The sequence below is a fragment of the Myotis brandtii genome, unplaced genomic scaffold (genome assembly GCF_000412655.1).
Source record: "Myotis brandtii unplaced genomic scaffold, ASM41265v1 scaffold216, whole genome shotgun sequence".
In the NCBI taxonomy this organism is placed as follows: Eukaryota; Metazoa; Chordata; class Mammalia; order Chiroptera; family Vespertilionidae; genus Myotis; species Myotis brandtii.
In genome coordinates, this window is record NW_005358092.1 from 1,868,290 (window position 1) to 1,881,912 (window position 13,623).

General features: G+C 41.5%; 1 protein-coding gene across 4 annotated transcripts in view; it reads left to right on the forward strand.

The window, feature by feature from the left end:
- The window catches only part of SPATA13 (spermatogenesis associated 13), a 91,511-nt gene that overhangs the window by 53,502 nt on the left and 24,386 nt on the right, over window positions 1-13,623 (forward strand). The window contains exon 1 of one of the 4 annotated variants that reach the window (XM_005865913.2): window positions 4,409-4,625. The exons of the other annotated variants lie outside the window; for them this stretch is intronic. Within the exon in view, the coding sequence (XP_005865975.1) occupies window positions 4,571-4,625 (55 nt within the window). The 5' untranslated portion in view covers window positions 4,409-4,570. Of the gene's footprint in view, window positions 1-4,408; window positions 4,626-13,623 lie in introns of those variants that run through there. 4 annotated transcript variants of the gene reach the window in all.

Sequence of the window (13,623 nt, forward strand, 5' to 3'; positions counted from 1 at the left end):
GAAGGGGGATGCAGGAGGCAGCCAATCAATGATTTTCTGTCTCACCCTCTCCCTTCCTCTCTGAAATCAATAAAAATATATTTTTAAAAAAGACCTAAGTGGAGCCTGCCTTCCCCATACATGAGTAGGCAGCATTCTGAAACTGGGTGCAGTTGAACATCAATGTGTGCTAGAAAATGTTGTATGTTATGCTAAGTGTCTGTGTTATATTTTTTCTGGAAAATAATATAATTGTGACCTGTAAATTAATAATGCTTGTTTTTAATCCACTCTGGATACACAGTTATTTATGCTAATGAACAAGGGAGCTTTGGTCTGAATAACTGTAGCCAAGTCCTGTTAAGTAATCCCCCATTCCAGCCCCGTATTGGCCATGGGGCAGCACATGAGTGTACATAGAACCCTTGCTATGTAACTCTTGATTCTGGGTAGTCGTGACATATAAGGGAACCTGGACTGGGGCTCAGTCCAGCCAAGGGTAAGGGAGACCCTTGATTCTTGGCTGATGTGATATCCATCCTTAAGCCCATTTTCTAAAATTGACAGTAGTGCTGTGCCAAAGAGTAGGATTATTCCTGCTAACCTGTGCTTGTCTATAGCCCTTGGCAGGGAGGCTGTGACCAAACCTAGTGGGGACATAAAGTTCCTAAGCTGGTCATAGGTTAAGGACACCTCTGTACCACACAGAGAGGTTACTACTTTGGTGTGAAGCATTGGCAGCTGGGAAACTTTGGTTGATGAGCAGATAACCAATGCTAGGGATCTTTCTACATAAAGTAGCAAAGTGGTCATATGAAAAATTCCATACCACGTTGTACTTAAAATAAGACGATAACAGAAATTCGGAGCTAAATGGAATTTTAATGACTACCTAGTCAATCTCAAGAAGCAGTTCTGGAGAGATAGGTCCAGTGGTTTGTGTTTGAGGCACCATTACTAACTTAACTCCCTGACAGTTTTAGGGTATTTCTTTCCATATGTATGTATGCAAACATATATAAGTCTTAGGGCCACTTTGCTGAAAATTTCTATATCTATAGAATGAAAATGATCATAACGTCTATTTGTTTTCAATTTTTATCCTGTCTGATTTCTAGATATTTGAAATTAATATATAATTTGGATTTCTCCACTCTCCTTTGGGATTAATGCCTTTGCTTAATTCTTTCAGTGTTGCCAGTAAGCAATGATTGTGACTTCCCAGTCCTATCCGGGTGTAGAGTGGTTGGTATCTTATCCAAGGAGAAGAGATTAGTGCATATGTTAGAGGGGGTGGGATTTAAGACTTCAACTCTGCTTACGAATTTTGTCGCAGTTTTCTTATTGGCTCTCATCACTAAAAAGTTTTTTAAAAGCTCAAAGTCAAACCTTTGTAGCTTCTTCCAGAAATATCTTAGAAGGGTTGTTGGTTCAACATCCTTTGAGAAGTTGCCTCATTTAAATACAGTGTTTGTGTATTTACTTTTCCACTTTTTATCTTTATTTTGTTTTGAGTGTACTGTAAAGTACGTTTATTTAGTAAATGCCTTCGTTTTAAGATCTTAAAATCCAAAGGATCTTACTCTAGTGCCCTGATCCCATCTCTGGATTTAGAAAAAGTCCTTGGGAGACAAAGCTGTTCTTCTGTACCAGCTGCCAGTGAAAAGTGAAAGTAAGCAAACAAACCGTTGGGGTGATACTAAGGAAATGTGGCAAAGTGATCTTTTTCTTTGTGAAAACTTGCAATTTTAACCAAAAAGGAGAAGAAGAAGAAAGCAAGCAAAAGAAAACACTGTGGATTTTATTTGCCTCCTGTTGGAATTTAAGCTTTGTTAGAAAGGATACCCATCACAATTAACTCCCACTTTCCACTGCTTTGTATCTCAATGTTCAGCATTTCACCTCTTCATCCTGAATTCTTCCCATTTGTTCCACTGTCTTCATTAGCTTTTGACTTGATGAAAAAGTCTAGCAGCATTCAAGATGTTGCCTCAGAGCAAAGAGTTTTTTGACTTTCCTAGAACAACACTTCTGAAACGGAATGTGCATTTGCATGCCGTAGATCAGTGATGGCGAACCTTTTGAGCTCGGCGTGTCAGCATTTTGAAAAACCCTAACTTAACTCTGGTGCCGTGTCACATATAGAAATTTTTTGATATTTGCAACCATAGTAAAACAAAGACTTATATTTTTGATATTTATTGTATATATTTAAATGCCATTTAACAGAAAAATCAACCAAAAAAATGAGTTCGCGTGTCACCTCTGACACGCGTGTCATAGGTTCGCCATCACTGCCGTAGATCATATTAAAATGCAGCCTCGATTCCAGGGACCCAGGTGTGGCTTGAGAACCTTCACTTCTAACTAGCTCCCAGGTCAAGCCAGTGCTGCTGATCTGTGGACCACAGTCTGAGGAGCTACACCCTAAGACACTTTCTTTGGGATAGTAATATGTGTTATTATAAAAAGGGAGTATTTTGGCTAAATAAGATTGGGCAATTCTATCTTAAACAAGGTTACACAGATGTCATTATTTAGACTTCTTCAAGCCTTGTATATTCTGAGGATTTCCAAGAGGTAGATATAATATACAGTGGTTTTCAAACTTTTTAAAAAATAGCCTATTTTATTTTTTTAATATATATTTTTATTGATTTCAGAGAGGAAGGGAGAGGGAGAGAGAGATATAAACATCAATGATGAGAGAGAATCATTGATTGGCTGCCTCCTGCACACCCCCTACTGGGGATTGAGCCTGCAACCCGGGCATGTGCCCTGGGACCCTTTAGTCCACAGGCTGACGCTCTATCCATTGAGCCAAACCAGCTAGGGCTCAAACTTTTTTTATGGACCATATTATGCAACTAATACTCCACATAGGAAACTTTACCTTATGGAGAGTGGTCTACTCTGCAAACAATTTCAAGCAGTCTTTGGAGCCTGTAATTTAATTACCACCTTTATTAAGAAAAGATATGCTCCTATCAAATGATCTACTAACCATTTAAAGAATTTGGCTCTTTTAAGTACTTTTTAAAAAATACTTGCAAAGGAAAGATTTGAAGGCAATCTGGTTTTGCAAATATGATTGTGTGCATGCGCACACATTTGTTGTAGATTATTGAAGCCCTGAGTTCCCCAGAAAACCTCCCTCAGCTGGATTGAAGGGTGGGATGCACCCAGTCAATAGTAATAGCCACAATATTTAATGATAAGAAAAGCTTACAACATAGCACCTTGTCAACATAGATATTATAACTAATAATAGCTTTGCCTGCTGAGTTCATGCTGTGAATTTTGTGGAAATTTATACATTATTATGGACCACGGGTTTTTCAGAGTAGCAGCAGCTTGATTGGTAACATTTATTAATCCCTAATGAAGTGTCAGTATTGTTCTAAATACTTTGTAATATGTTCTCAATAACCCGATAAGGGTCGTTGGTCATTCTAGAGATTGGAAACAACTACCTACAGATTTGGAAAGTTTCCCTTAAGTAGTTGTGGTAGAGTGGATTTTGAACCTAGCTGGTCTGACTCACTTCACAGCCCATTACAGTAAAGATGCATTTCCTAATTATTGGCACTATCTTTTTTAAATCAACATTTATTGAGGGATGACCATGTGATCACTACTTTGCATATATTATCTCATTGTTCGCCAAGTTCCTGTCATGAACAAATTGAAGGAAACACAGTTGGTTAACAATTGTTTTACAACATAAAGACTTGCTCATTGTAGATAACTTGGAAAATACCAAAAAGTGTAAAGGAAATAAATAATCCATGTTATCTGGAGAAAACTTCTTTTAGGAAAAAAAGCAAGAACAATTTCCTCATTATAGAGCATACAGGGTGTCCCCCCAAAAATGTATACACACTTCAAAAGCTGATAGCTCACTTTTGAAAATGAAGTGTATTTTAATAAACACTGCTTTATAATTATTCAAAGTGTGTGCATACATTTTGGGGGGATACCCTATATATACTTTATATAGTAAATGATATACCTATCATTTTCACATAGTAAAAGGTACACATTCACATACATATTTTTAAACAAAATTCCTCTTTTAAAGTGATTTCATAAATTAACAGTTAACATAATGCAATATCATAACTCAAATTTTTGTCATGCCATACATAGTGTGCAATCCCAACTCCATTTTTGAACTTAGCAACCTCTCTGGTATTTTTCTCCAGTAAACAGATACCTTTTTTAAAGCTTTCTGAAAATCTAACTGGGGCTTTGGGATTGTAATGAAAAGCAGCAAACGCATTCCTTCCACCTTCACGGAGGGTTGTTGACTGCACCTGATACGCTGTGAGAGTGTGTGGGTTTGGCATGTGCAGGTTTGCCTTAGTTTAGAATTTCCTCCCTGGCGTCCGGAGATGTCTGGAGCCGCCAGCCTTGGAGTTGCAGAGCGGTGAGCGCTCAGCAGGCTCTAGCTGGCGTGGTCACAGGGAGCCAGCGTCAAAGCTGTGAATAAGCAATTTCTGCAGTTCCGGAGCGAGAGCCTGTGTGATTCTTGGGATGCTCAGTCATACCCCAGTCCTGCTCTGAGTGAGGCTGTTTTTCAAGAAGAAGGATGGTAGCTAGAGGGGAAATAGCAAGATTTTGGAGTCTGGAAAGCCTTCACATGGGTATGTGTGCAGAGAAAGAATTGTTTTGTTGTTGATTTGACTCTTTCCTTTCTGAGTTGCAGTGCTGTCTGCCTTTGCTGCTGCTTGTCAGATGTGTGCGTGTGTGAAAGCTCATTTGTCCTAGTCCAGTGCCCTGAGCATAGTTTTAGTTGTAGACAGAGTAAAGCAAAGACATTGATTTTGTTTATGGCAGAGCAGTTAGAAGGATATAGAGAACAATAAGAATCAAGAATGGACCTGGTTTTTATTGTGCTGGTTTTTGCTTCTGTTACATGGAATTTCTTTGTATAAGAGTTTTCTGTCGGGTTCTGTAAAAATATGCCTTGCTAATCTGGGGTGGGTAAGGTTACGGCTATGGATTGATTTTTGAGAAATACTGTTTTCATTTATTCCATGGTTTCCACAATATTTTTGTGAGTATTGTCATTTATGCTAATTTCTATTTAAATGTGAAAGAAATGTGGTATTCTCCTCACAATAGGGAGTTGTAAATTGCATTAAAAAAAAGTAAAAAAAAGCAAACACTGAAAGGACTTTAGCTGACTGCTGCACATGGGTACAATATATGCTTTAAAGAGTCTTGCCTCTGTTTTTGCCTTAAATCAATGCCAATAACTCACTGCGTGCATGAGAACTGTAGCTGACAGCTTGAAGGCAGCCTGGGCCTTGCCGGAGCAGTCTAGTTGGTAGTTTGTGCTTCTTCCTTGTTTTGATTGGTTTTCTGTGCTGGCTGAGAACAGACAGGGATGTGGTTATGGCTTCTATATCTGGCAGATTAAAAAAAAAAACAAGCAAAACCTGTACTCCATTTCACTAACCAAAAGTTAGAAAAAGAGAACAGAGTTGCCCAGTGATGTCTGCGTTCAGAACATACGCCTGCTTACAGAGTGGCTGTGCTTGTGGACTTGAGTAACGGGGTATGATGGTCCCAGTGTCCATCACGGGTCCCAGTGTCGTGGAGGAGTGTGTTTATTCCAGCCAAGTGAGCAAAGCCAGTGCGGGGTGAGCAGAGGCGGCCAGGCAGTCAGTGATGGTAGCCCCGCCATCCTGCTCCTCCCCCAGCATTCCTTCACTCCCAGGGCATGATTCCCGTTCTTTCCACACCAGGCACAGGCCGAGGGAAGCCTGGCCTAGCCTCTGGCTCTGGGTGGCATGATCTCGGAGCTAGGACCCAGCACGTCCGAAGCTGCTGTGCAGAGCTGTGCACGCTCCCCCTCACCAGTACCATCAGGGCTCCTGCGCTCAGGCCCTGCCATCGTAAGTGCCTCTGTTCCCTTGATGAGCCTGGCTGGGAGGAAGGAGCTCACTGCTTCTCTGACTTGGAAGACCGGTTCAGTCTGTTCCTGAGACTAGGCGTACAGTATTAAATGGAAATGAACCCTGGCCGGTGTGGCTAGTTTGATTGGAGCATCATCCCGTGCACCGAAGGGTCATGGGTTCGATTCCTGGTCAGGGCACATGCCCAGTTTGTGGGTTCAATCCCTGGTCAGGGCGAATATGGGAAGCAAGCAACCCATCGATGTTTCTCTCTCTCTCCCTTCCTCCCTCCGTCTCCCTTTTCCTGTATCTCTCTCCCTCTCCCTTCCTCTCTCTCTAAAAATCAATGGAAACGTATCTTCTAGTGAGGATTTTTTAAGAAATGGAAATGACAGCAAAATTCCAGAACAGGAGGAAGCAGAGCTACTGACTGAGGGCTCTCAAGCCATTTTGCTCCCAGGAGACAGTGGAGGGAAGACCGGGGGTGGATGCCTGACCAGGACTCATGGCCCAGACCCTCCTGCCTTTCCAAGGCCCTGAATACCCATTTTACAGGCCTGTGTAACACAACTCTAGGACAAGTTTTGGCTTTAACTTGAGAAGAGGGAAAATTATTTGTAGGTAATTTAAAATAAAACTTACACCATTTATAGAAACAAAACATATTTTCAGGCTTGATATAAATTAAGCTCAGTCATGAGATAACTTACTCCTCTCACTGCTTTGGGCAGCAGAAGTCAGCAGCGACCCTAAGGTGAGCACAGATGGAGGGAATTATGTCCAGGAGGCCCTTAGACATGATAAAAGTTATTAGTGAAGGCAGCAAGTCCACTTCTAGGACCCTTATTTTTGATGTTTAAAAGATTCAAAAGTACTGTATGGAAAGTGATTTGAAAGTCTAGATTAGGCATGATCGTGACTTTTCTGACTGTCCTTTTAAATTCTAGAGTGTGAAAGATGTTCCACTCTTTAATTCAGCCACTAACCCTGACTGACATGCAAGTTCTTATCCCCGAGAGCATTGGCGTTGGGCTTGGATATTAGGAGTTAGACACATAAACAGCTAGTGAGAATATTTTAGTTCAGCAGCTAACATATAATAGCAACATAATTGTGGTAAATGTTTTTAAAGAGCTAAGTCCCCCATACTTCTAGGACATTAAAAACAGGTCATGACCACAGGGGATCGGGGAATAACAGAGGAGAGCCGAGAAATCTCAGATCCTATCTCAAGAAGTGATGGCTAGACTGGGAGGGGGAGTCGGGATTTGATCACCTGTTTGGGGTGGGAAAGTGGCTCCAGGTGGAGAGGTAGCATGGACAAAAGGATTTTGTCCTTTTTGTTAATGCTGGGAACTCAGTGGCACACATGCAGCTAAAGCAGAGGTTTTCAGCCAATGAGATCAGAATCCGTTGCCTTCCAACTTGTGGCTTGCTGCGGGGACAGGCAAAAATATGAACACCTCCTAGAATGCGTTTGAGCAGGTAGGTTTAAGTGTAGTCTTCATGCTTAGCCAGGCATCAGAATCCTGGGAGAGCTTTTGAAAATACATTCTTAGCAAACTTCCTCTCCTTGCCTCCCCTCACCTCTCCTCTCCTCCCCTCCCCTCCCCATCCCCCTCAAGAACCTAATTCCCTTGTCCATCGGGAGGGCAGGAATCTTTGTTTTTTTTAAACGTGCCCCATGTGATTGGAGGCCATCAGTCCTGGAAGTGGTGTAGCATGTTTGCCATTGAAGATCACCTTCCTGTGACCGGTTCGTTCCCTCCGTGTGTATCGCCATGGCTTGAGAGTCCCGGTGGTGATCAGGGTGTGGGCTCATAGCTTCAGCCCAGACAGCAGTGGCCTTGTGAAAGCTGCTCGTGGCCCTGAGCACCAGCTGCCTGCCGTCTGCCTGTGTTTGCCATTTCCGTTTGAAGATGGGAAGCGAGAATGAATGGCTTATCTCAAACTTGAGGAAGTCTGTCAGCAGGTTTTCTAAAAGAAAGGCATGTTTTTAACAGATTATTCTAAGTGTGGGAATTTCCCTGCAGTCCGTCTAGATTTAGTGAGGGAAATCCCCATAGAGGAGCTGCAGAGATGGGAAGAGTGCTGCTCTGAGGTCATTAGTGTTGGCGATGGCTTGGGCCCTTCATGACAATAGCCAACATCCGTATTGCCTTCCTGCCGACTGCCTGATTGTGAAGTCCAGGGTGCCAGTTCTTACCTTCCTTTCATTTTACAAAACCCTTCCACACCCACCCTGCCACATGAGACAGGTAAGACAGTGGCGTTTTCCTCAGTTGCAAATGAGAAAGCAGAGCCTCAGGGAGGTCAGGGCCTCTTCCAACTCGCCTCCCTGGGGCCCAAACCAAGGGCTTTGAAGTCCAGTGCTTTTGAAATTTTGTCACTCTGAACAAAAGCCCTTAAAATGAGCAAAAATAAACCAAACAGGAAAGAGACCTGTTGTATGTCCTGAGAAAAACTCCCACCAGGACATGAGTTGAGGGCCTATTTTTTCTATGGGCATAACTCCTATAGGAAGTCCTTATCCTTTGGCACGTGTTATATTATAGTTGTCCATTGTTGGTGATATTTGATATTTCCTGTCATAAAAATTCACCTTCATAATCAGTTGTCAAGTTTTGTCCCTTCACAAATGTACAATCTCAGTTCAGACAGAAGGATGTTGTTAAGTTTTCTGAGGAGTGTGGGAGCTATTTATTGCTGGCATTATTAAAAAATGTAAACAATCTCTGATTGTATTTGCAACAGTGCTGCTGACTGAAAGACTGGCCTATCTTCTCTGGATCGGCATTTCTCACCAGGGCTGGAAATGTGGGCGGGCACCTCCTCATGCTGCACCTGCAGCCTGGGAAGTGATCAGGTCATTTGGGGAATAATGAAAAGTACTGAGCTTGGAGGTGAGAGGAGAACTGAGGGCTGAATCTTAAGACAGGACTGTATGGAGCAGGAGGCTGGTAGGATAGATGGTGCCACACAAAGAAGGTGCCCAAATACAGTGTCTAGGAGACCCGACACGGCAGCCTTCCTGGAATACTGTTAAGTATGATGACTAAACAAGAATGTTAAAAATTCACTTTTTACAAATTTAGAATATCTATATATATAAAAGCCAAGTGACCGGAACGACAGAATGACCGGTTTCTATGACGCGCACTGTGGGGGCCGACTGGTCCGATCAGGGGCCCTGATCGCCCCCACCCCAACTTCCCATGGCCCCTCCTCCCACCAGCACGGCCCTGATTGGCCCCCATTGGTGTGGACCGGCCAGAACCCACCCATGCACAAATTCGTGCACTGGGCCTCTAGTTTATACGTATATATACCTATCTATGAAAAAGGTGCATTGTCTCAGAACTGTCCATAGCCAGAAGTATGTGCTAAAAATCCATATGCAGAACTTTTAGGTGATAAAAGATGTTCTCACTGGGCTTGACTACAGCTTGTCTGCCCTCTTATCATTATGTCTAGGAATTTGGGGTTTTAAGCGTGATTTCAGTTTGCAATAGTCTTTGCTCCATGTTTACAGGGTCATTTTCTTTTTTCCCCAAAATATATAATACTTTGTAGTACTTTCAACAACAATTCTTTATTACTTTTTTAACTTTTTTACAATTTTATTTATTATTGTCTAAAGTTTTACATACGTCTCCCTTTTCCCGATTGGCACCCCCTCCCCCCAGTCATTCTTACCCCAGGCAAGCCCCCACCACCCCAATAATTCTTTATTATTGAAAGTATTACATATGTTCCCTTTTTCCCCCCATAGACCCCCTTCAGGTCCTCCCCTGTGCCCCAAGCCTCAGAACCCCATTGTCTATGTCCATGGGTTATGCATATATGCATACAAGGTCTTTGGTTGATTATCTCCCACCACCCTCCCCCGCTTTCCCTCTGAGATTCCTCACTCTGTTCCATGCTTCCATGTCTCTGGATCCACTCCGTCCAGCAGTTAATTTTGTTACTTAGATTGCACATATGAATGAGATCATGTGATACTTGTGGATTGCACATATGAATGAGATTATGTGATACTTGTCTTTCTCTGACTGACTCATTTTCACTTAGCATGATACCCTCCAGGTCCCTCCATACTGCATAGTATTCCATGGTATAAATGTACCACAGCTTTTTTTATCCACTCATTTATGGGCACTTGGGTTGTTTCCAGATCTTAGCTATTGTAAATTGTGCTGCTATGAACATAAGGGTGCATACATTCTTTCTGATTGGTGCTTTGGGTTTCGTAGGATATATTCCAAGAAGTGGGATCACTGGGTCAAATGGAAGTTTCATATTTAATTTTTTAAGGAAATTCCATACTGTTTTCCATAATGGCTGCACCAGTCTGCATTCCCTCCAGCAGTGTACTAGGGTTCCTTTTCTCTACATCCTTGCCAGCACTTGTCATTTGTTGATTTGTTGATGGTAGCCATTCTGACAGGTGTGAGGTGATCCCTCATTGTTGTTTTCATTTGCATCTTTCTGATGATCAATGACTTTGAGCATTTTTTTCATATGTCTCTTGGCCATCTGTATGTCCTCTTTGGAGAAGTGTCTATTTAGGTCCTTTGCCCATTCTTTAAATTGGATTGTTTGTCTTCCTTCTCTTAAGTTGTATGAGTTCCTTATATAGTTTGGATATTAACCCTTTATCAGATGTATCATTGCCAAATATGTTCTCCCATACATGGGTTCCCTTTTCATTTTGTTGATGGTTTCTTTTGCTGTGCAGAAGCTTTTTATTTTGATGTGGTCCCCTTTGTTTATTTTCTCCTTAGTTTCCTTTGCCTTCAGAGATGTATCTGTAAATATATTGCTATGAGATATGTCTGAAATTTTGCTGCCTATGGTTTCTTCTAGGATTTTTATGGTTTCACAACTTAAAGTCTTTTAGCCATTTTGAGTTTATTCTTGTGTATGGTGTAAGTTGGTGGTCTAGTTTCATTTTTTTTGCATGTATCTGTCCAATTTTTCCAACACCATTTATTGAAGAGATTCTCTTGACTCCATTGTATGCTCTTGCCTCCTTTGTCAAATATTAATTGAATGTAAAAGCTTGGGTCAATTTCTGGTTTCTCTGTTCTGTTCTATTGATTTATATTCCTGTTCTTGTGCCAGTACCAGGCTGTTTTGTTTACAGTGGCTTTGTAGTATAACATGAAATCTGGTATTGTTATTCCTCCAACTTTTTTTTTCTTTCTCAAAATTGCTGCAGCTATTCGGGGTCTTTCACAGGGTCATTTTCAAAATGGCTTTTCCACACTGGTTTATTCAATACAAATAATAATACAGTTGGTGAGGGTGCAGAGAAATTGGAACCATGTGCACTCTTGGTGAGAATATAGAATGGTGCAGCCATAATGGAAGACAGTGTGGGTATTCCTCCAAAAGTTGAAAATAGAATTATTATATGATTCAGTATTCCCACTTCTGGATATACTAGTATATCCAAAAGAATTCAAAGCAAGATCTTGAAGAGATGGGTGCACACCCATGTTCATAGCAGCATTATTCACAGTAGCCAAGAGGTGGAAGCAGACAGATAAGTGGCTAAAGAAAACATGGTACATGCATACAATAGAATATCATTCCTTAAAAAAAAAGGAAATTCTGATACACTTGACTAAGGAAATTATATTAAGAGAAATAAGCCAGATACAAAAGGGATAAAGACTGTATGATTCTACTTATAGGGAGTATCCAGATTTATAGAAACAGAAAGGAGAAAGGTATTTGCCAGAGAATGGGGATGAAGGAGGGAGAATTAGTGTTTAGTGAGTATAAAGTTTCAGTTCTAGAGATCTGTCATACAACAATGTGAATATACTTAACACTATGAACTGTATACTTAAAAATGGTTCAGATGGTTAATTTTAATGTGGGTTTTTTTTTACTACAATAGAAAGAAGGAATGAAAAAATTTTCTCTTGTATTTTGAGAATATATTTTCTCTAATTTTGCTGAAGTACATTTTGAGAAGTTGCAGTAGCTCTACATCATGCAAAATTTCATTAAAGTGATCTATAGTTGAATATTTTGAAGCCGTTGAAGTTAGTGGTTCTACATCCATGTGAAGAGTGACATGAGGCATGAGGAAGCAGTGCGCAGGCCTGTGGTTTGGGCCGTGGTGAAGGGGTTTGCCCAGTGGAAAATTGGCACGCAGTGGGAGATAAAGATTATTTAAGTAGACTACAGAGGACTTTGAAACACCAAAGAAGAATTTTGTAATGATGCAATAGAGAACTGCTGTGTAGTTTCTTGTGAAAATGATGAAACCACTGTTTTATGAGGCTTACCTTGGAAGTAACGTGTAGGGTGGCTTAGGGTGGGGGCGGGGGCTGTGGAGGCAGGAGGAGAGTTTTCTGCTAGAAGTTGGGATAAATCCTCAGTGGGAGGCAGGGAGATCTGGGTGTGCATCCTGCCTCGGACCCAGCACTTGCGTAGCCCAGATAAATAAGCTCCTTGGAACCTTAGTTTCCCCATCAGCAATTTGCAGTTCAGTTGAAAAAGATTCATTGATTGCCTTCTATATGTCAGGTATTATGCTCAGCACTGGGGATACAAACATAGAAAGACTGCCCCTCCCTGGAAGAGGTTGTGGTCTCAGAAAGGAAACCCACGTGAAGACAGTGAGTGTAGGGAATGAGAGCAAACTATGCGATGAGCACATAGTGTCCAAATGTAGCTCCGAGGCCCCTCCCAGCGAGACACCAGACACTGAAAAATCCAGCTCCATAAAGTTCACTAAATTACAGGCAGGGATTCAAGGAATTACCAACGGAGAGGGGTCTATAAAGTTATGAAATAGTTAAGGTCATGAAGGCAAAGGATACAACAGAAGTTGATGAGATCCTTGCAGATCCAGCTGGAGACAGGGATCAGGAGTAAGAAGAAAAGGTTAGTAAAAGGAGCAGAGGACCAGTGAATTTGCTACTATCCCAAATGATGTAGAAGTGCTAGACTTGGGGTACTAAGCTCTTTTTAATATTTGTCTAGTAGCTTCTACCTTCTCACTAGTAACAGAGTTAGTACTATATTAGAAGAGGCAGTGGTGCCCAGTGGGCAGGAGTTAGACGATGTGGGCTTCGGGCCTCTGCACACAGCCGTGTGGTATTGGGACTTCGGTCTACTCTTCTGTAAATGGGGAAAACTAATAGTACCACCTCGGAGTAGAGTCATGAGGATTATATGAGCTTGAGTCATGCAAAAAAGGCTTAAAACAATGCCTGGCACATCCAAAGTGCCCCATAAAATAGTTTTGCATTTCTTTAAAGTTTTTTCAGTGCTTTTATATATCATCATTTCATTTGTGGCTCACAACAAACTAATAACAATTACTTATTGAGAATTTACAAATGACCCTGTGAGGTGGGTATTATTATCCACATTCGACAGGTGAAAAACCTGAGAAAGGAACTTGACGAAGGACTCAGATTACAAAAAAAATGTAAAAAGAATTTGTGCAGCATGATTATTTGAAGCCAGGTTAGTCTGACCATAAAACCCTGCTATTAGTTCATATGCTGTTTTTCCATCTGTCCATCTGGCCATCTATCCAAAACTTACTGCACTTGTGTGTGCCAGGCAGTGGTTTAGGCATTAGGAGTACAATTAAGAGCAAAGCAGACAACCCTGGCCAGGTGGCTCAGTTGGTGGGGACGTCATCCCATAAACCCAAAGCACCAAAAGGTTGCGGGTTCGATTCCCAGTCAGGACACATACATAGGTTGAGGGT